Source organism: Harpia harpyja, chromosome 18, assembly GCF_026419915.1.
Source record: "Harpia harpyja isolate bHarHar1 chromosome 18, bHarHar1 primary haplotype, whole genome shotgun sequence".
NCBI classification, from domain to species: domain Eukaryota; kingdom Metazoa; phylum Chordata; class Aves; order Accipitriformes; family Accipitridae; genus Harpia; species Harpia harpyja.
Window position 1 is genome coordinate 23,306,973 of NC_068957.1, and position 22,484 is coordinate 23,329,456.

Consider the following 22,484-nt stretch of genomic DNA (forward strand, 5'->3'; position numbering starts at 1 on the left):
TCTGATTCGGCCAGTAGTAAGTGATATTGCTGACATTTCCTTAGACTGCTACCTTTTGGAGTACGACTCAGAAGAGATGTGAGTTGGTAACACGCTTCAGCCGTTTGCTGTGCTGCATCATTCAGGCAGTTTAAAAGGTTTTGCGGTACTGTCTTTGAACTATGACTTTTGAATGCCAGTATGGATACCATTTTAGGAAGTCAGGTTTGCAAAATGAAAGTTTTCTTTTCTAGTTCATCATCTATGAATAGATATGTAAAGCTCTTGTCCTGGTTTCAGCTGGGATAGAGTTAATTTTCTTTCTAGTAGCAGGTAGAGTGTTATGTTTTGTGTTCAGTATGAGAAGAATGTTGATAACACACTGATGTTTTCAGTTGTTGCTGAGGAGTGTTTAGACTAAGTCAAGGATTTTTCAGCTTCTCATGCCCAGCCAGCAAGAAGGCTGGAGGGGCACAAGGAGTTGGGAGGGGACACGGCCAGGACAGCTGACCCAAACTGGCCAAAGGGGTATTCCATACCATGTGACGTCATGCCCAGTATATAAACTGGGGGGAGTTGGCCCGGGGAGGGATTGCTGCTCGGGAACTAACTGGGCATTGGTCAGCAAGTGGTGAGCAATTGGATTGTGCCTCATTTGTTTTGTACATTCCAATCTTTTTATTATTGTCATTTTATTATTGTTATTATTATCGTTATTAGTTTCTTCCTTTCTGTTCTATTAAACTGTTCTTATCTCAACCCACAAGTTTTACCTCTTTCCTTCTGATTCTATCCTCCATCCCACTTGGGTCAGGGGGAGTGAGTGAGCAGCTGCATGGTGCTTAGTTGCTGGCTGGGTTAAACCACAACACTAACTTCAAAACAAAATTAAAAATAAAAAAAAGAAACAAGAACAACAACCAAACCACCAACAAAAAAACCCCACCCACCAAACAAAAAAACTGTTAGTTAAACCAGGAAAATCCTGCTATCATCCCAGAAATCTGGGAGAACTATGTTCCACCAAACTAGCCTGCCATTCCCATATTGATTGTTTGCTTTGGCTAGTCTGATGCCCAGTTAATGCTAAGCAGGTATTAGAAATGTAGTCACACTAGTCTGTTAAATTATAGTGTAAACTCTACCAAAAGACAAATAGAATTACACATTATTTTAAATACAATACCTAGGCAGACTCTGTTAATGAAATGGCAGGTGTAATTTCTAATTTTTATGCCCTCCCAGTTTCAGCTCTGTCCTTTCGTTTGTGAGCTGAACATCAAATGTTTGGGTCACACCAAAACTCAGCTGAATAACAGGAACTCGGAAAACTCAGTTTCCTTCTCCAGCATGGTAAAATGGAACAGTGTGTCACTGTATCGAATGTGCTACAGACTGTTCTATGATTTACTCATGAGAGGCTATTTACTTTTGAATAATAGGGATCACAAGAACACAGGTGTATTTAACTTGTAGGATGAAGGAGGAATTGTGAAATGTCACTTGATAGCATTTGACAGTTGTCTCTAATAGAGCAGTTCTCTCTGAGAAAGGGATATGCAGTTTTTGTCAATATGCAAAATATTTGTTCATTCTTTTTCTTCAGCTTACATGAGAAGAGGTCAGTGATAGCTGATTGATTTGAATGAACCACTGGAGATTCTTAAATGAGTAAATATAATTAAATTAAAAAAAAATTAAAGGTGCCCAAGATAGATCAGACATTGGAAACAGTCCAAACCTGAAATTTTATTGTAAAGGATCAGACGCATCTCCCCCGTCTTTTTTCTTTACCTTTTTCCACTGTGTAATTTCCATGCTGACTGAAAATTTTAGAGAGAAAGATGATTTCTTTTTTAAAATAATTTGAAAAATATTTTTTTTAAATGTTCTGGTTTTTTTGTCACACCAAGTTCTAGAGAACTTCATCCTCTGCCTTCTGTATTAATCTTATAATAAGAATGCCCCTGAAATAATGCACTGTAAACAAAAAACTGACTGAAGTTTATCTGAATCCAGAGTTAATTGTGAAGCTCTGTCCTCGAGAATCTCTAACATATATCCTGTTTCTGTAAGATCCTGAATTTCTCTGCATTATAGTACTCTCACAGAAAGTTTAAAGAGTTTTGCAAAAATACATAGCAAAAAGAATATTGGTTGTTTATACTTGCTTGATAGCATTTTGAAGAATGTGGGCTTATATTAAAATCTTTCAGGAGCTAGAGTTAAAAAAACCCCTATAACTAGTGATATCGCAGTCATTTCAATGTTAATGGGGGTCCAGTAAAAATTTTAGGCATCGCTTGCAGAAACTGAACTTTAATTTTTTGCGAATTAATTTACCTTGTGTCACATTAAATCAACAGAAAAGTAATCCGCAGAGATCAGGCCTATTTTTTGGCAGATAGAAGTTAGGATGTGGGGATTAACCCGGGATCATGTTTATCGCCAGACCAACTGAACTTTTACCGTGGAGCGTTACGGGAGAGCAGTTTCAGGCTTTGCATAGGACAGATTCATCTGGTGAAGAGTTTTAGTCAGAGATCTCTTCAAGGAGGTGATAAAACATCTTGGCTAGTGATGAAATCTGGCAGTGGGCTGACCTCACGTGGAGGCCCAGGAGTCAGTAGGTACAGTGAGACTAGCTCCTCTCTGGAATCCCAGAATGGAAAGAAGAAAATGGTTTGTTGACCATTTTAAAAAGTGGGAAATTTGAGTATGATTTAGCAGGGAAGTCTCTGGAATGCTTCCTTACAAGTAGTCAGCAGTGGAACACCGGGGTGAGTGGAAGACAAATACCTCCAACTAAGTGCGGTGTTTTGCTAGGCAGGAACGTGTGCAAGGCATAGCAGCGGGTTGCTTCTTACAATAAGCCATGTTGCAAGTGGTGTGGTAAAGTCTCCTCTTCTCCCACAGACCTGTTCTGATCTCTGTCCAGTACTGAGTTTGGCTCGTTGACCCCTGCTGCAGCACTGCCGTTCTCAGCTGTGTATATCTCACTGCGTCAAAGCAAAATAGAGAGGCATGACTGAATTATTACAGAATCTCTTAATAAAAACTGTTTTCTCTAGAAGTTGGTATAAATATATATCCAAAAGTAACTTCCTCATATTTAAATGTCGTAATCTAGTTTCTTTAAACTTGAGTCTCCTTAGAGTTTAAAAACAGATGAGTTGCGATATTGGCTTAATGTTTGGGTAGTGTAATTTTCCTTGGTTTAGGTAATGGGCTTTGTTTGCAAATGGAAAATGGCTAAATAGTTTAGTATACATTAGATTTTGACAAACTGACTTGTGAAGCCAGTTCCTTTTTCATTTAGGAAGTTTTCATCGGTCCATGCACAGAATATCTTAAGCGACTGTATCATAACATAGGCAGAATCTGGAGGAATTCCTATTTGTAAGAGGTCACCTTTAGATTGTAAGAAGTCTTCATTCTAGTGGGGCACTTAATGCCCTCAAAAATTAAGCTGCTTTTAGCCAATGAAGTTCCCACCGTACATTTTGTAAGAGTAGAGAAATAACTTCTGAATTACACACACTTGGAATTCTAGTAGGAGTTTGGTATGGTTATAGTGTGTTCTTACATTCTCGTTCCATACCATGTGCAATGTAGTGTGGTCAGTAGATACTCTGTGCATCTTCAGTAAATAGATGCTTTTCCATCCTGAATGACTGATGATGGTAACACAGAATGAGTGCTCAAGCTAGTGTAACAATTTAGAGGACTAAGATAAATGCTAATACAAAAAAAGTTAACAACATATTCTTTACAAAAACTGTATGATGTGGTTTATTTTGATTGTTTTTTGATTGTCTGATTCAGAGATTAAGACACGTCATTAAAAATGTACAACATGCACAGGCCTTCGCCTTGCTTATGACACACACTCACACTGATTACAATTAGTCATGATAGGAGTAACCTTTATTTTTTCCTAATATGTTTCTAGGATGTGTGCCGTATTTGGTGGAATCTATTGTCTTCGCCATTCCGTGCAGTGCCTTGTAGTGGACAAAGAATCTGGACGGTAAGGGTAATATAAGTAACCTTCTGTTTATATACAAAATACAGATGAAAAATGTGTTAAGTCAATTTAAAAAAAAATGATTCTTCAACGATCCTCCTTGGTATTAATAACACATCAACCTTGATTAAAAGTAATTTGTGTATAGGTCCTCCAGAACAAGGAAAGTGGGTCTAGAATATAGAAACTAAATTAATTTCCCTGTGATATTACTACAGCTCCTGATCACCCAAGCTTGGAAGACAAATCATTTCAGCTGCCGGGGGGCTGGTGATGAGTGATGTTAGTTTTCCTTGTGGCCTTACCTACTCTAATTGATTTTCATCAGATGACAACAAAGCCCTCTGTTATTGCATTTTTAAAAATGGAGCTCACCTAAAGACTCATCAGATTAATCTTTGCTGATAATGCATGTCACTCCAAGAGAAAAGACTTTAATGAGTTTTTAGGTAGATTGTTGTCATAAACTATGCTGCCCTCTTATCCTAGGATAAATTCTTTTACAACAATATCAGGCCTGTAGGCGGGTTTAAAGTTGAGCTAAGAAAAATCAACCCACAGTTTTTTCCACAGTGGCATTTTTCACACCTCTGTAAATTGTCATGATTTCTGTTACATACATTCTATCAGTTATTAGTCTAACGGCAGACTTTGGCTCTTTTAAGAGCCTCTTTTCAGCTTAGTTTCTGTAATTGAAAAGTTCAAAACATTCTGGAGAAAATTTTGCAAATTAAGCTAGAAAACATGTAGTAACAGTCTATTAGGAAAATCAGCAGTTAAATGATCGGTGTAACGTGTTTACTTTCCAGTTGCACTGCACATTTGACTCTTTGAGCATGGTACTTGTAACTAGATTTGTCATGACATGGTCAAGTAATATCTGTTTTCCCTGAAATTCTATGAACAACAGATTTTATCTTTCTGTCAGTTCTTTAAGGTTCTGAAGTTCATTGCACAGTTTTAGACTTTGAGATGCAAATGGGATAGCATTTCATCACGTGTGTTGTTGTTGTTGTTTTAAGTGCATGATTCATATGCAAATGAAATTATGCCCCTTTCATAAACTCTATAGTTTATTTTAACAGTAATACTTGAACTTTTACTGCAGGCAGCTTTATTTTCCAATAGTGTTTAAATAATTGACTTGCTCTTTCAGAGGAACAAAGCTTACACTTCTTAGCAACTTCCGAACACCACTCTATGGAGATCTTAACTGGTCAGTGGTGCTGGTTACCCCAGTTTCCAGCTTCTTTTGCACATTCTGAAGACCTTTGAAATGAATGTTTTCTTTGTTAAGGTTATATGTATTCCAAAAAAGGTGGAGTGCTGCTTTTCCTTTAACCTGCTTTTATGTTTTGAATCGAATATGTTCCTCAGGGTTCCAGATAGGTTTCAAGTGTCTTTTTTAGGCTATTAGGCTGCTTTAGTGGTTCACTTGTGCCATTCTCACTTAAAACAGAAGGACAGGTTTTTGAGGTGCAGAATCACTGAAATATTTTTAAAAGACTTTACCAGACTTTCATTATTCTAAAAACTTTGGTCTTTTAATAATGCCGTTATCTGACGCTGAATATGAAGAAGCACAACACATCCAGCTTCCCAAGTCTAGTCAGCTGCCTTTTGCTTGGAGCCGTCTGCCTGCTTCTGTTGTCTCTTTTTACGTCTCCCATAGTTTCAAAGCAGGTATTTTACCAAGTGGCATTTCTACATCAAAATAAAAGTTAACAAAAAAATATGCGTAGAAGAGAAGGGAAGTGTCAGACTTCTTTGAGATGATGAAAATAATGCAGCCTAGGACAAAATGTTTTTTGAAAAGGTATTTTCAGCAATGAAAGAAGGATCATATAATGTTCTCTTTTTTTCCCTAGTAATTTTAAAAAGTCTCAAACATCGTCTTCACCGTAGCAAAAATGTCACTCAAAAAGCTGAGTTTCTTTGACCTAGGTACATGGCTTTATTCAGTTACGTTATTTCTCTTGATTTTGTTTTCTCTCACCTGAGTGCAATACTGCTTTTACTTGCTAAGTCTTTTCCTTAGAGTGTTACTTAGCAAGCTATCTAGTTTGTTGCCAAGATCATCACTATTTCCTTTCCCTTCTTTTTCTTTCTTCATGTTATCTCTTTCCTGACTGTGTATTTCCCTCCCTGCATCAGCTCTAATTTCCTCTTGACTTTGGGCTTCAGTGTTTTGCTTAATAAAAATCAGCTATCAAATTGTTAATGAGGGTATTTATGAGTTACTGAGCTTTTGAGTCAACAGGCCATTAATAGTAATTGGTAATAGACAAATTCATATCGTGTTGTCAGTACAGCTGTCTCTGTAGTTTCAGAGGCAGCTTACCTCGGTTACAAATAGGTTAAACTCACAACAGTAGAAATTTAGTCAAATTGTGTAGTATTCATTACTATTTTATAAGCATCTTCCATGAAGATGCTTCTGAAGGCTTCCAGACTTCATCAAGATCTTAGTGCAGTTATTTTTTCACTATTTTTAATAGTCTTGCTTTAGGACATGTAAGGAAAACTTATTCTTACAGCTACAGCCTTGATTTTCTTCTCAAACTTTGTTGCTAGTTTAGAATTTAATTTGAAGTCCCTAAATATCAACAAAGTTTATTCCAACTCCTTTTTATATCCCCAACTATACAATTATTTTTATAATTTATAGTCATTTTTATAGTTTGTGAAAGTAAGATTCAGGGAAAACAGTGTGAAAGTGTAGAAACTTGTAGACATACCTATTTTAAGGTTTTGGTAATCCACTTGAAAATTTCTATTTTTTACGTATTGTATCAGATTAGGTCTGCTGTTTTAATACATATGCAGAACATCCTGTGTTCTTGATAAAACTCTGATGCTCTGTTAGAAAATAAAAAACACATCATATTCCTTAGGTTGAGGAAAAAGCACATTGAATGTATACATGCTAATTATTTTTCTTTTTGTTGTTTATTTTTTCCATGTTTATTGTAGGTCACTTTTTTGGGTACATATGATAAAATCTGAAGTATTTTAAATTGCATGGATTCCATTAATAATAATGGTAGGGATTTTATGTTGATCACACTTTACGTATGTTTCCAATTACATAATTCTGTCTCAAAAATGGAAAAGATATGATAAATGGAAATTTATACATCTGTAATAAAAAGATACAGCAAACACATAGTAATTTACATATCTTTCTTGAAATATTGCATACTGGCTTTGTCAGTGCTGGTAAGTCCATTTCAAGGATGTCGCCCTTAGTCCATTAGTTTGGATAATGAGCCCTATAAAGTACATTTATAACTCGTGGCACTGCAAGGAGATGGATTCTAATTTTCATCCTTTTATCTAGACACATTGAAAGAAGGTCAATGGAGGGTTCTGTATGATTCATTGTCCCAACACATATCAGATGACAGAGACCTGATAATGTCAGTGCATAAGTGTTTTCCATATTTGGAAGCAGTACTTGAAAGAAATTTTCTCAGCATCATCCTTTGAAGTAAAGTGGAGACTGAAATTAAAAGCGCTATCTCTTTTTCTGTGTAAAATCTTATCAAACATATGACCTGATAGCTAGTCCTGAACAAAGGAGAGGAAACAACACTTAGCAGGAAAATAAAAAGTGTGTAGTTGCTTTTGCTGGCTTTGAGTGATGCAACATGACATTTAATCAACCTTTCCCCTTCAATAATGTTTAGGGGGGTGGCAGGGGAAATTGTTTCATAAACAATAAGAAAGGTTATAATTAGAAATGAACTGTAGCAGCTTGACTTCCTTGTTTATTTGCAGTATTCAAATGAGTGCTTGAGAATGAAATCAGGTTAACATTAGGAAAAAACTTCTTAAAGTTACAAGTGAAACACATGTTGAATAGAATGTGGTTGAAACTGTATGAAGAATACATGTTTAAAGTTAAACAATGCTTGTACCATTAGACTTCTTTTAATTACTGTTTTCAAGTTATCTGTTGAATTTGAATATAGGTATATATGTAGTATCCAGGTTCCTATGAAATCAGCGTTAGAAGTTAGTGTTATAAAAACATGCTTAATTGTCATAAACCTCTTACGTTTGTAAATAAGCATTGCATGCACCCTTTTTCCATTCTCATTTCACACTGCAGAAGCAAGTGGTTTACTAAAGCTAGTGGCAGCTGATTGCTGTTACTTATTTAGGTTTGGTTCTCATCTCTAGTTTTATAGATTGTTTTGATCACAGAAGCTAATGAATAAATTGAAGTTACGGAAATGCTGTTTGTTCATAAGGCATAACTTGCATGTCAGATACCTACTGATACAGGAATAATGTTGCACTATGATAAAACACATTTAAATCTGTAAGGGATCTCTGTATTGGGCATCCTTTTGTTTCTTTTGATGTTTCCCTGTGTGTGCGCACATGTGTGTGTGTGTGTGTAAATGTGCGAGAGAGCATTTACTGGTTTGAATCCTGTATATTAAATTGACTGAAACATTGAGATACTGATTCAGAAGAATTTAATTTAAAAAAAAATATGCAGTAACTTTCATAACCAAGCAAAAGTTAAATAAAGCTAATTTGCTTTATTTATTTTTACAGGAAGTGTTCTGATATTGTAGAAAATCTTAAAATCTTGTTTTAGAAATCAGTATTAAGCCTTAAAGTCTCTTAGGATATGGAAACAAGCTATAAAGAAAGAAACTGTAGTGCACATATTTTCCTTGCACTTTAGATAGGAAAAGCATTCATTAAGATAGGTGCTCTTTAAACCTCTAGGAGTTTCTAAAAATGTTTTCAATGTCTCAGTTTGAGGAGACTATGTACAATTAAATAGAACACAGATCATGGCATGTAGGAATCAGCAGTAGAAGTTTTTAGTTAGTATCTGTATGCAGCCTCCTTTTTATTTGTCTCATATATATGATTTAGTTTCATATATGTTATATATAAGTCTGAAGTTTGTTCTTTAATAGAGATCTTTCCCCATTAAAATCTGAAATTTGTATCCTGTTCTCATTAAAGCTCTCTGAATTGCTTCTTTCCTGTGGTTTTCATTTCTGTCCCATTTATAAGAGTGTTAGTGTGTTGTGTTACACTTGAATCTTGAAAATTTTTGTAGCAATGTCTCGACTTTTAATTAATCTCATTTTTTTTTGACCTGCTTGCATTCAGAAAGATGGGCGGGCGGGGGGGGCAAGGCTGGTCCTTGGGTTTTTCTTTTTTTTTTTTTTTTTAAATTGTTTTTTTACTTTTTCAAGAATTGCCTGAGGCAGACTAATACATGTTTGGGTTAGAATTTGTATATGTTCAAAGACAAACAGTATCTATCAAGAATGTTTGTGTTGCTCTTAAAGCAATGTGGCTTAGTTAATCCTTTTTTGTGTAATTTAGAGATAAATAGTGCATTTAGTCACAAATATAGAAGCTCAGAAAAGTTCTCTAGGAACAGTCTGATGCACACATTTCTCAGGGATTTTTCCTTCCATCTCTTAAGTTAATTTGCCATTTAATTTGTCAAATATTATTGTCAAAATAAACTTGTCTTTGGTAAAGGTTGCTGACTGGGGAAAAATAACACTGCAATAGGGTAGCACCTACAAAATAATTCACAGTATTACTTTTCCATGTATCATGAAGTAAGAAATGTATGCCATTTTCATGTACAATCAAATGCCAGTGTTATTAGCTTAAATTTAGTTTTCCTTATAAAGTGACCAGTTTATTAATGTTCCAATATCATTATCTATAATTGCATTGCAAGTAAAAAATTGTATATACCAGGTAGAATGTGTAAGTTTATGATTTAATTATCAATTTCAGTTGAGTTGTTTCAGGGGTTCACCTGTTAAATGTGTAACTAACTTATTTGAAAGATATAAATGATGTGCTATATAACTCAATTTCGAAAACTTACACATGCTTTTGTTACCTTATATCTAAATATCTTATTTTGGTTTGATTTTTTTTTTTTTAAACAGATGCAAAGCTATTGTGGATCATTTTGGACAAAGAATAAGTGCTAATTATTTTATTGTGGAGGATAGTTACCTTTCAGAGAGCGTATGCACAAATGTGTGTTACAGGTATGTGATAAAACAGTAAACATAGTAAATTTCTTTAAATAATAGTGTATGAAGTACCCTGCAAGTTAAACGTAAGAGATAATTGTCTCCTGCTTTACCTTTGCAGTACAGCTTAGTTCTGTGCATAGTTTTTGTCGTCTTCTATATACTTCAGGGCATACTGTATACTTTCTATCTTTAGGTTTTCTTAAATTGTCCTCTAAATCATATTCCCCTTTGCCTTATAAAAAATCCAATCGCTCTAAGTGCATTAGGATTTCATATTTGTTTAAAAGTGTTGGGAAGGTGGAGGTGCCTATTGCTGTTCTCACTTGAAATTTGGTCAGGTTTAGAAAAATATTAAAAGTCATTGTTTTCTCTGATTTTTGTTGTTCTTGCCAAAAGCATTGGACATATGCTGCTGCCTTTGTCTTCAGAATACTGCAGATAAGATATTAGAAAAACTGTAGTAGTAGGTGCAGTGCAGAAATAATCATAGGCAATGGAGGATTAGAAACTTCAATTCGTGAGCTCCACCCTAGTATATTTCCCCTTAGTCCAAAGTGTCCTGTGCTGTTTGGAACATAAAAAGTCCTGTAATGTGCTGCTACTAATCTTGATCAGATAAACAAAAGATTTTTTAAAAAAATCAGAAGGATATTCCAGCTGTTTTACATAACAGCACTGGCTTATTTATTCATCATCTATTTTGGTCATTGAAAATACTACATTAGTGTTCCAGATGTGTTCCTACTTCAGCAACAGGCAAGATATCCCACTAACAATCATACATAGCCTTCCCACAGTATTATGTTTAGATTGGTATTGCCAAAACTATGAATCCAAATTGCTACTTTTTACGTTTTTGTGAAATGCCAGAATTGTTCTGTTTAATTGTAGGCAGATCTCCAGAGCAGTGCTCATTACAGATGAGTCTGTACTAAACACAGATTCAGAGCAGCAGGTATGTATAAATTTTGTATCACTTATCTCTTTATGAATTGTAAGTTGGCAGGAATTAATTCAGGCTTTTGTTTCTGCATGAATCCAGCTTTTTAGTCAGCTGTTTCTACTGCTAATTGTTTAATTTGTGAGTCTCTATAAAAACTATTAGGAATTTTATTTTATTTCAGTTTAGTTCCATGGCTTGGGTTTCCCTGTTTGGTTCGCACTATATTAACAGAGTTTCTGAGCTTTTGTCTTTAAGGTAGTTTATTTTGCTTGCTTTGTGATAAACTGTTACTCTTAGTATTCTGTTAACCGTTAATTATTTATCTTGTCTGAACTTTGTTAAAAGTTCCCTTGTTCTATTTAACATTCACTTTTACTGTTTGAAGTTCTTATTGTACACTTTCAGATCCTTCTTTAAATGTTCTGCTTCGTCAGTCTTTGCAGACCTTAATTTTAAAGGATATTAATCTGTGTTAAGTGTTTCTTCTGTACGGTTCCTGTATTCTTACAGGTTAAATAGGATCTACAAAATAAGAACATATATGACAGACAAGTCTGTTCTTCCTAAGTCTTACTAGTAGCAGTCCTGCATAAAAGTCTTCCAGTCATTCTCAACTAACAGTGCTCTGCCCAGTGTTCAAAAAAGATTTTGCAGTCTCTTGCCATCAGAGTTTCTAAACTGTCATCCTTTTGGAAAAGGCTGTGATAGGAGGTTTTCTTTCTGTTTGGCAGCTGCAGACATTGCTAACAAAGGTGCTCTTGCTGACTTGGGTAGAAATTCTTGAATGCTCAAATTCTGCAGGATTGATTGCACAAATTGTTACTAATAAACCAGAAAACAAAATTGTATAACTGTCTGCAGTTATTTTTCACCTTTACTCAGAATTGTTTTGGTTGCCTCATCTTCCATGTTACTCTTCTTTAATATAAGTTGTTCCTTCTGCTTGATAGGTTTCCATTTTGACAGTGCCTCCAGTGGATCTAGGAAAACCGGCAGTTTGCGTCATTGAGTTGTGTTCCTCAACCATGACATGCATGAAGGACACTTGTAAGTACAGGGTATATGTAATCTTAACTATATTTTTCCTTTTGACTATATCACCTCTGAAACAAAATTTAAAATATGTGCATATCATTCCTCTGCTGCACAATGACCAGGCTATTACCTGAGAAGACAGTGTGTAGTAGGTTACTGTTACCAGCAGATGAGAGAAGTAGTCCATTGTCTTCATTCTATAGCAGTTGTGTGCTGCTTCATATGGCTTAGGAATCATACTACAAGATTCTTGTTGCATTCAATCTTTGTTAAATTTACAGGTGATAATTATTTATGTAAACTCTTATTGTGATTGTCATGGTAATGAAATATATTGTTCTCTATTTCCAAATGGATCGCATGTCAAATGTTCCTTTTAACACTTAGGTGCCTAATAAGCTTGATAGTTGTAGTTGTAGTCTTATTAGTACTGGGACAATACTCTGTTTACTGTACCGTAATTATAAAATAGCACCAACAAAGAGCTTTTTGATATGACTGCTGTATTAATTTTTTTTTTAGATAAAAAAAGTATTAGAATTCCACATTTTGTTTATTCTGCAAGATTGTTAAGACAACTGAAGATTTAGTAGAATGGCAGATAAGGTTAGTGGAGAGCTCTAGCAGACTGTTTTCTTCTCCACTGCAACTAGCTAAGACTGTGCAGTCTTCAAGTCAAAATATTAAGTTTTTTTTAACTTAGAAATGTTTTCTTTGTAAAATTTTCTGCCAAGAATTTCTCTTACCACTATAATTAAAGGGCCAAAACCCACCCAAAGTATTTTCTCAAATCATTTCTGAAAAAAACTGTAAGCAAAAAGGTGGGATCTAGGTTAATATGGATGCATGTGGGGTCTTTTTGTTTTGTTTTGTTTTGTTTTCAGACTGCCTTTGAAATTTAAGAGAATCTTTATGCTGTAGGACTCTGTGGCCTTGTAAAAAGTGCCACAAAGTTTTGGTTTCATAAGGATAGGATTTCAGTACCAGCATCAAGTATATTTCAATATTATTTCTGGCAGAATATTTTGGAGCACATCTTACTGGTAGTTTGTCGTTAGTTTGTTTTTTTGAAAATGGATTACCTTAGCTGAACTATTAAATTGAAGTACCTGAAGTACACTGTGTTTGGGGGCTTTTTATCTTCTGAAAGTTTTGGTAGAGGTGGGATTGTGTACCATTATGAGATTTGGAGAGGGAAGGAGTGCATCATGATATATTTGAGGTACAGTTATAAAAATTCTTATAAGAACTTTGTTATTGTCATCTACTGCATTAGATTCTTTAATTCTAAGAATATCACAGAGATCACCTTTCTAGAAGGGACATCCCAGTATTTCCGTTAACAGTTTTCTATGTACAGAGCTTTATGACTCTTGTTGGTATTTTATGTGAACTTGAAATAGATGACCAACAAAATGTTCTTACTGGGTATTTATTTTTCTTTCCAAATTCTTCTGGATTCTGTTAATTAGAATACCAATTTGGGACACTACGGAAGATACATAGAATTAGAGGTTGCCTGACCTAATGCTTTTTAACCAAAAATAAGTAACTGTAATAATAACCAATTTATTTTACTGTTACCTAGGCTTGAACTCAGTTCTTTGCATATGAAAGAGTGAACTAAATGATTAAGTCATTCAAAGTTTAATAAAAAACCCCAAACAAACCTGTAATTAAGAACTTAGTGCTATAAAGCATATTGTTAATACTTATCCTTTAAATAGCTGATGTACTTTATTTAAGGGTTTACAAAATACATATAGCAGGAAGTGAAATTAAAGGATTGATGTTCAAGTAGGTGTAAATTATTAGTTTCATGAGAATTTCTGTGCTGCTGAAAAATTAAGGTTTCTGTTATTTACTTTTCTCCATAAATTCTTTTCATTTCAGAAGAGAAGGTACTACGTTCCTTCATGAAATTTGTCTTCATGTATTGAAATAATATAGTTCTATATTAGGTATAGCTCAGTTCTAGTTATGGGACATAATTCATAATTTTTTAAAAAACTTTTACATCATTATCTGTAAATGGGTTTTAACCTGAGTGATTTCTCCGTCAAACAATTATTTAAGATAAGTATACAAATACATCTACTCTTTGATCACACTGCATAAATGACAGGCACATAATCTGTAATGCCAGTTGAGTGGAACCAAACTCCTTCACTTGCCCTAAAAATTGAGACTGTAATGATGAAATCATGAACTAAACTCATCGTTCTTCTTGCTAGAAGAATTACTTGAAGACAAATGTTGGCAACCACTGTAACTAATGCAGTTATATACTCGAGTAAATCAACTATAATCAAAATATATACTGATGACTGTGACTCATAGCTATAACCTTAAAGATAATAAAAAAGATTTTATAGAAAGTAAATGATGTGAACTTTAGTGATTTATAGCTGGTTTTTTTGAGGAAAGAATAGATGGTATTACAACATTTGGGATTGTAAACATTTAGTTAAGGTTACAGGGAGACTTTCATTATCACCACCTGTTTTCTTTTACTTTTTTTAGTACATACTCCTTCTAGACAGAAGGTTTGGTTTTGGTTAAATAAAAAATGGGTATTAATGTTTGAATATAATTTCTGTGTGTGCAAGCTGAAAGAAGAGGAGCATGAAGGGTTAAATTTCTGGTCGCCTGGAGTCAGTGTCAAACTTACTGTGGCATAGCTGCAGCCAGGAAATCATTCAAGATACCTATGATGTACTTGCAAATAACGACACAAATATAGCTGGATTTCAGAGAGAAAAGAATGTTATATGGATTTAAAATAACACCATAGCTATACATTGCTATTGAATTGATCAGAAATGTACAGTAATGAAGAAAAAATGAATCAGTTTAAACTTCGTACAAAGATATGTTAAACTTCTTCATGATTCTCTGACAGATATTTCTCTGCTGGTAAGTTCCCAGACAACTATTCAGTAGCAAATGAGTCAGTTAAGGTGGTTTTATAAAAAACTTTAAGATGAGGGTTTTAAATATCTGAATGAATGGATGTAAAATCAGGTGGGATAAAGCAGCAGAGTAGCTGGTTCTGTATCTGAATACAGACCAATGGAACAGAAAAGAGGTCAAGAGCTGCATCAAGTGATTATCTCTTCTAAGGAGTCAGCAACTTCACTAGTTTGCAAAACAGAACAAATGAAGGAATAGTATGTTGCATGAGGAATCTGTTTAGCAACTTTATTTTCATGAAGACAAGTACATTAGCAAGAAATCTAAATATCAAATCTGCAGTATTCAAGCAAAACTGAATTTTCACAAATACAAAATTGGATTTCGTGATGTTGATTTGCCCCTGCTGTGAGGTGAATTTTGATCAGTTATGTAGTTCCACAAATGTGTTCTTGTGGTCCAAAATATTTTCATGTCATCTTTTTGCAGTACGGGTTTGCTGTACTCTGTGATTTGTTTCTGATGTGTACAGAGCACCTCTTGAAATCAAGTACTTGAAATCAGTTTTGCAAATTGTCAGAAATCCTTACTGGCCCACCTAACCTAATTCCACCCTTACCCGAACACAAAACTGTTCTTTCCCCCATCCTATAAGAAGGTGGATGAATAAAATGCTGTAGAGCTTTTTTGTTATGTTGTACCAAGGGATTGCATGTGTCATAACTTACATCACAGCACAGTTCTCTGATATTCAGCAGTGCTTATCTTTAAATTCTCTCTGGTTTGTCGAAACATGACAGTGTTCCCAGTGTTCTTCATTCTCCATGTGGCTGGAGAGAAATAGTTAATGGCCAGCCCACTTGAGCTGTAAAGTAAAACATGCATCTATTCACTTCATCCCCTATTTACTGTTTAGTACGATAAAAGAAATGGAAGTCTTGCTCAAACTTTTTACTTCAGTGGAGAAAGATTGCTTCCTACTTACTCCTGTACAGCCAGACTTAAACTGTGAGTAGCCAAATTTCCAAATTCCCACTCAGTCCCAATTTAGCTCTTAAAGGAGAGCGTTGATGAAAGTAGTCATATTTGTGGGTTTAGTATGTTGTTGAACTATTGGACTGTCAACACTGATAAGAATGCACTTGGGGTTTCTAGAGGTTATTAATGGCAAATACAATGTGTTGTCCAGATTCTTGCTGCTGCTTTTCCTGGTATCAGTAGACACATTTTCATAGAATGGCATTCTCTCTGTCTGCACTGCTGATGTTAAATTTTACTTTCATCTTAGCAACATATATGGAAGAGAGAGATAATTATGAGATGTATTAAGAAAATTTCTCTGTGTGGTGTATATACACTGTATTTCCATAATACATTACTACTCTGGGTTAAAGGAAGTGATTTGTGTGAAGATTAGTGATTTCTAAAAGCCTGTTGTGCCTTTTAAAAATTGTAAATGATATTTATATATCTGTGTATTGGTGATAGTAATTAGTTTGTGTTCTCTTTTAACAGATTTAGTCCATTTAACCTGTCCATCAACTAGAACTGCTAGGGAAGATTTAGAGCCTGTTGTACAGAAGTTATTCAATCTAAATACAGAAAAAGGTAAAATAAATAAACAAAGTATTAAGAGATTATTTTGCAAAAACATAATTTACCCTTGTAACTAAAGTATCTGTTACTGAACGTCTGAATCTGTCATCAGAGTCAACATATGGTGAGCTGCTATTTAGATATCAACATTTCAAAGTAAAGGAATCTATTTTGAGAATGAGATTGATTAGACAGATGTCAGGTTTTTTGTATTACATGATCTAATGTTCCAAGTCTTCTTCAGCTGTGGTTTAACTTCATTATACAAGGACCATGGCTATAAGGGTCTAGGACCTTTTTGATTTTTCACACTATCTTTTTCATGGAAACATATTTGCTTCTCAGCATATCTTTCAAAGGTGCAGTAATGAAGTGAAATATTTGTGAATCTGTTTTTTTACGCTATCCTGCTTTTAGTGATTTCTATCACCTGGGTATCCCTAACAAAAGTTATCAAAACCCCAAAAGTTAGTGATTTGCTTTTCTCCTCCAGCTGCCGGATGTGCTCAGTGCTATAAGCTTCTTAGGGTTTTTTTGCCTTCTCTCACTGTAAGACTGTTGCTCATTCTTTTGTTGTCTTCTTCAAGTGCTTCCTTGTTTGCTGTTTTTAGTTGAAATTCTCTGGATTCTGCTTTAAGCAGTGGAAGCATAAAGTTGTTACACACTGCAGTGTTATCAGGAAGATAGATTTCCAGTAATTTCCAATAATGAACTATTTGGCCCTAAATTCAAGGAAACCTTTGCCAGCTACTTTCATGCACTTTGACCTTGAGATGGACAATTTCGCAGTCCCAGAGGAAAGCAGCTGTTGACAAAGCAGTTGTTGCCTAGAAAGAAATTGTCCCTGAGATACTTTGAGCTAGTTCCACAGAATTCTTTGAAATTTAATCCCGAGATCTTGAATTTAATCTTATTTTTGCTAGATGCTCATAGAATTGGTAGTGTGCACATAGAAGGTGTTGCTGTGTTCTAACCCTGGCAAGGCATTTTTAAATGTAGTGTGCTCATACTTAAATACAGTAAATCATAGTTCTTCTATGAGAAAACAATACTTAGCTGTCAGTGGAAGTGTTCATGTTCGTATATAGGGAAGTTGGTTAGATGTGGAAGTATTTTATAATATTTATAATTGGTTTGCTTATAATATTTACTGTTACGCTTCATTCATGAAGCATAACATGAATTCAGGTAGAATTTCCTCCTGTTAAAAAAAAATAAATGCAGTAATTTATGTGGCCAGTCTTTCTCTTTCCTCTCAGGGCTGTGTAACCAAGAACAGTGTTTCATGAAGGGTTGAGTTAGCTTTTCACAAGTTTGTTTTTCTGTGTTCTTCTCTGTTTTTACATATTTTTTTCCTCTACCTTTTAATTAAAAAGGAAATATCTTACTGTTTTTGTTAGACAACAGAGTGCTTTTAACAGGAAGTATTAAATACTATGCATTTTCATTTTTGCTTACAGGAAAGGCATCTTTGATGTCCCAAAGATGTAAATTTTTTACTATGTTTATAATACAAGTGCCTTTACAAAACAAATATGTAGAATACAGGTAGGGTTTGTAAGTAGAAAATTTTGTTAGATTGGAGAGCTGTAAACACTTTTCATGTTGCTATTTGTTAATTTAAAGCCTGCTAATTTCCAACTTTTAATATTTAACATATATCTTAAATTTTCAAGACAGTGCCATGTGTTTCAAAGACTCAATTGGTGAAGAAAAGATTGGCTTGCAGTTTAGTGTCTTCTAATCATTTGGGGGGGTGGCATTAATCTTAATGTTAAAAGTGATCCAGTTTTGAAATGATATATTGTTTAGGACCTGGCTGAAATTCTTCTGTAGAAACTCTGTGATCATAGGGGTCCTCAGGTGCACTGAGGCACTGAAAAGCTAGTTTTCACTGACACATAGGCCTTTTTATCATCAGGATGAGGTAGTGGTCGTATTTTAATTAAAATGTCAGAACAAATACTGTTGGAGTTATTGAAAATGAATCACCAGATAAAGTGAGCACTGGGCCATGGCAGGTCAAAGAGGCAAAGTCACCTGGAGAAGAGGACTCCATTCATTTTCCTGCCTAAATGAGGAAGAAGTAACTTTTATGAGCAATGTGAACTTTTAAATATATTAAAGAGCATCTTGCCCTGTATTAAGGCTTAGACTTTCACAGGCTGATGAATTTAATTTAGATTTCAAACTGTTCAGTATGGTTAGCACCTATTTTTTTTTAAATATTTGACAGTTATAAAAAGATACTAAAGGAATAGCATAGATTTATCTCTTTTTTTTTTCTAATTCAACTGCTTTAAAATACTGTTTTGAATGCCGTTGTTATCTAGAAGTTTCTTCCTTGGAAAGAAGTAAATCTCACAAGGTCTTTTACAAGCTTCATTTATTTTAGAGGAGGTAAAATACCAAAAAGGGGACAGCAAATATGCCAAACAAATAGTACCTATTAAGCTAAGAATCTATGTTGTGTATTCCTCTATTGTATTCTGCACTGTTAAAAAGTGACCTTCATCTTCCCAGAGGTTTTTCTGCCTGTGCGCAGAGGGGTTGTAAGAATGTGCAAAGTAACTGCAAGAAGGTACAGATGATGAAGCAGCAAGATGTAGTTTGTGATCATTTTGTATTCATAATGAGTACTGGAGCACAGTACAAGTCCTCAGTAAGCATAGATAAACATAAATTAATAATTTATTTTTATTTAGCAGTGTTTCCACAGTTTAGAGTTTCTACTGCGTATCACACATCTCAACTAGAGTACTTCTGGGTTTTGGCAGTTCTTTATCTGCACTTAATTGGGGGTGCGGTATTCTTTCTGGATTTTGCTTTAAAATTTCTTTTATTTAAACGATGAGCATTAGTTAGACTCCTTAGATTGGCTTGAAGACACTCAATCTTAAAGCACACAAAGGTCTGTTATGAGAAGAGCTCCCATACAAAGATAAACTATTAAATGGGGGGGGGGGGGGGGGGGGAAGTATAGATGAAAAATATCTTTGCATATGGAATGCAGTAGCTTCAAGTTGGCACAGCTGTGGAGCACTTGTTCAGAGCGTCACATGCTCATGGAGTTTATCCAGAGTAAACTGGATAACATGAAGTGGAAAGGCATTAAATTTAGACCAAGCTTCTTGGTAGTATGCTTTTAGGTGATAACTGGTTCTTACGTGGCATAATGTGTACAGAATAAGTAGAGTTTACATACCCATGGTTGTAAAGGAAAAAAAAAATACGATGGAAGAGTACCTCAGAAAAGAATGGAAAGTAAGATTAATTGGATTTTTAAAGAAAAAAAAATTACTTTATTACAGTAATTCCATGTTAATAAATTGACTTTTAGTATGCTAGATTACGTATTTCCTGTATTACACGTGAGCATTTATTACTGGAAACACTTTTTTTTTTCTTTTCAGAGACTGACAATGAAGAACTGGAAAAACCTAGAGTCCTCTGGGCAGTCTACTTCAACATGAGAGATTCTTCAGGAGTTGACAAAAATTCATATGATGGCTTACCCTCAAATGTTTATGTCTGTTCTGGACCAGACTCTGCTTTAGGAAATGACTGTGCTGTCAAACAGGTCGGGCACATCAGTTTTTTTCGTTGCAGGAGTTTAATTTTAAAGATGTAAGAAAGTCCAATACAGTCTACTTTTGTTCTGGATTATTCTGCTTTATGCTAGGTAATTAGTACTAATACAGCTATAAAACTTCACAGCTAGACATACAAAAAAATCTGACTTAATGAGCAAAGTGAATGTCAGTGGGATTGAGAATAGAGGAAACTTGAGAAAAGGTCAGTTGATATAGTAACATTAGGAGTAGGAGTAGTTAATGTGAACAGGTAAATGGAACCTAGAAGGCAGCAGTACCTGAAGATGCTGATCTCAGTAGAATGGCTACTTGCTCTAATACTATGGAAAGGAAAAACTGTCAAATAATTCAGAAATATAGATGATAACTCCCCAAAATATGTTGTCTTTCACCTGTAAGGTTAGAGAGGAGGTACAGTAGTAGAGAAGGAGTACAAACCAAAGGTCAGAAAAGCCTATCTACAGTTCAAGTTGGAAGGATCATCAAAGTAGTTTAATACCTGCAGGACATAGTCACAAACCTAAAACCTGTTAGGAAAAAACCCAGCATGACTACTAATCTGGTACATTAAGCTATCTGTCTCAGTTTACCTCCTCTTTGCCTTAGTAGCGCTGTATTAAAAAATTATGGTGTAATTGTCTCTGAAGGAATTGAGGGGAACATTCTTTTCGTGACCTTGAGATAGTATTTGGCACCAAATCACACTCAGTTCTGACTTTTAGTTCTCAGTATTTGGCTGTCTACGTATCTAGCTCCCGCTAACTAGAATCTTGAACTGAGAACCAGTTGCAACTTGCCTAGTAGTAGGTATGCCATACCAGTACTCAATTTAAGACAAACTACTAGTGCTTTGAAATTGGAGGTGAAAAGTGAAAGCTTCCTAAACAAAACTAGGTAGATGGAGAGATGGTGAAATAGCCACCTTCTGTGTTGGCAATAGGCAGAATATGCAGGGACACCACATTTTCAAGGGTAGGTATGTAGAAATTCACAAAGAACTTCCTATCATACCTCTCATTGTGCCTTCCCCACTACTATTGAGCAGAAGACAACAAGATCATGCAAGTATGTAGATTATGACTTGTTGAGCAAAAGACAAATAGAGGAACGCTTCTCCTTTGCTCTTCCATTCAGAGATCCACCTGATAAGGAAGGTATAAATTCTTAGGCAAATCTACCACAGCAGGCACTGTGGTGTCAGGGTGCTTTCAGAGCTAATGTGAGAACACTTTTACATCTTTGTAGGATTAACTGGCACTAGTAATTTTTAAAGCTGTTTTTTTAATGGCCGTGTTCAGAGAACGTGCATGCCATCTTCTAACCAGTTGCAGGATATTTTTTATGACTAAGTCATAAACCTCTTAAAAGTAAGATTTTAAAGTGGAAAGGCTGACATAGCCTGAACTGTAGGGTCAGAACAGTATAATTAAGGGCTAATAGTACCCTTCATTTTGCTTTACAAGGCAATAATTTGCCTCCCAAGAGGACAAAGAACTGTAAAGACAAAAAATAATGCAAGACAATTATTATGGTAGCAGTTTTAAGTTGTAAATGAGTTCTTTTCTAAATGAGGTTTTTTTATTTATTTAAAACAGTGCAAGTTAAAAGCTGTTTAAATACACTTAACCCAGCTTATTTCTAATTGATAGCTACCTTTTCTTTCTTTTCAGCTTTGTCTTACCTTAAGAGCTTTTTTTCTTACCAATGAGTTATGGTATTATAGATCAAGCTGTGTTTAAATATTCCGGGTACTGTAGTTAGCCTTTGTGTTAAATCTGTTGACCATCCGTGAGATAGATGTTAAACAAGCAGATTTTGGAGGAGAAACAATCAAGAGCCTAAAACACTGCCTTTCAGAAGGAGTAGATAGAAGCTACATTTTTTTGAACCTGTTTTAAATTTTCAAACAAATGGTCACTAGTTAGAGTGAAAAATATTTTAGTGTAAACACGTTTATAATTAAGTCATAAGGGAAAATAAAAGTGAGGAGCGTATGTGAGAACAAAGTGAAGAATAGGCTGAAGAAAAAGCAGAACTCACAGTTAGAATACACCCTTCCCATCTAGCATGCAGGTACCTTCTAGACAAGTGGAGAAGGGAAATACATGTAAGTTGGTGTGCCTTCTACCCACAAATTGCTTTCATCTTTCTAGCAATGGGGTGGAAATCTCCAAACATGAAATATTTAAAAACTCATGGATTAGAACACTTTAAAAACCACCAAAAAACCACTGTGTGTGTTAGTCTTGGAGACAGCTTGGAAAATTGAATCTAATTTCTGTAATCAATTCTGTGTTTACTGTTTTAATGATACTTCCCATGATCTATGTTTTCATTACCATTAGTATTACTAACTG

General features: G+C 34.9%; 1 protein-coding gene across 1 annotated transcript in view; it reads left to right on the top strand.

Annotated features, from left to right (window-relative positions):
• The window catches only part of CHM (CHM Rab escort protein), a 73,640-nt gene that overhangs the window by 46,067 nt on the left and 5,089 nt on the right, over positions 1-22,484 (top strand). Inside the window, exons 9-14 of the mRNA XM_052813448.1 lie at positions 3,932-4,009; positions 9,955-10,059; positions 10,939-11,002; positions 11,941-12,037; positions 16,454-16,546; positions 19,948-20,114. Coding sequence (XP_052669408.1) covers positions 3,932-4,009; positions 9,955-10,059; positions 10,939-11,002; positions 11,941-12,037; positions 16,454-16,546; positions 19,948-20,114 — 604 coding nt within the window. The remainder of the gene's footprint in view (positions 1-3,931; positions 4,010-9,954; positions 10,060-10,938; positions 11,003-11,940; positions 12,038-16,453; positions 16,547-19,947; positions 20,115-22,484) is intronic.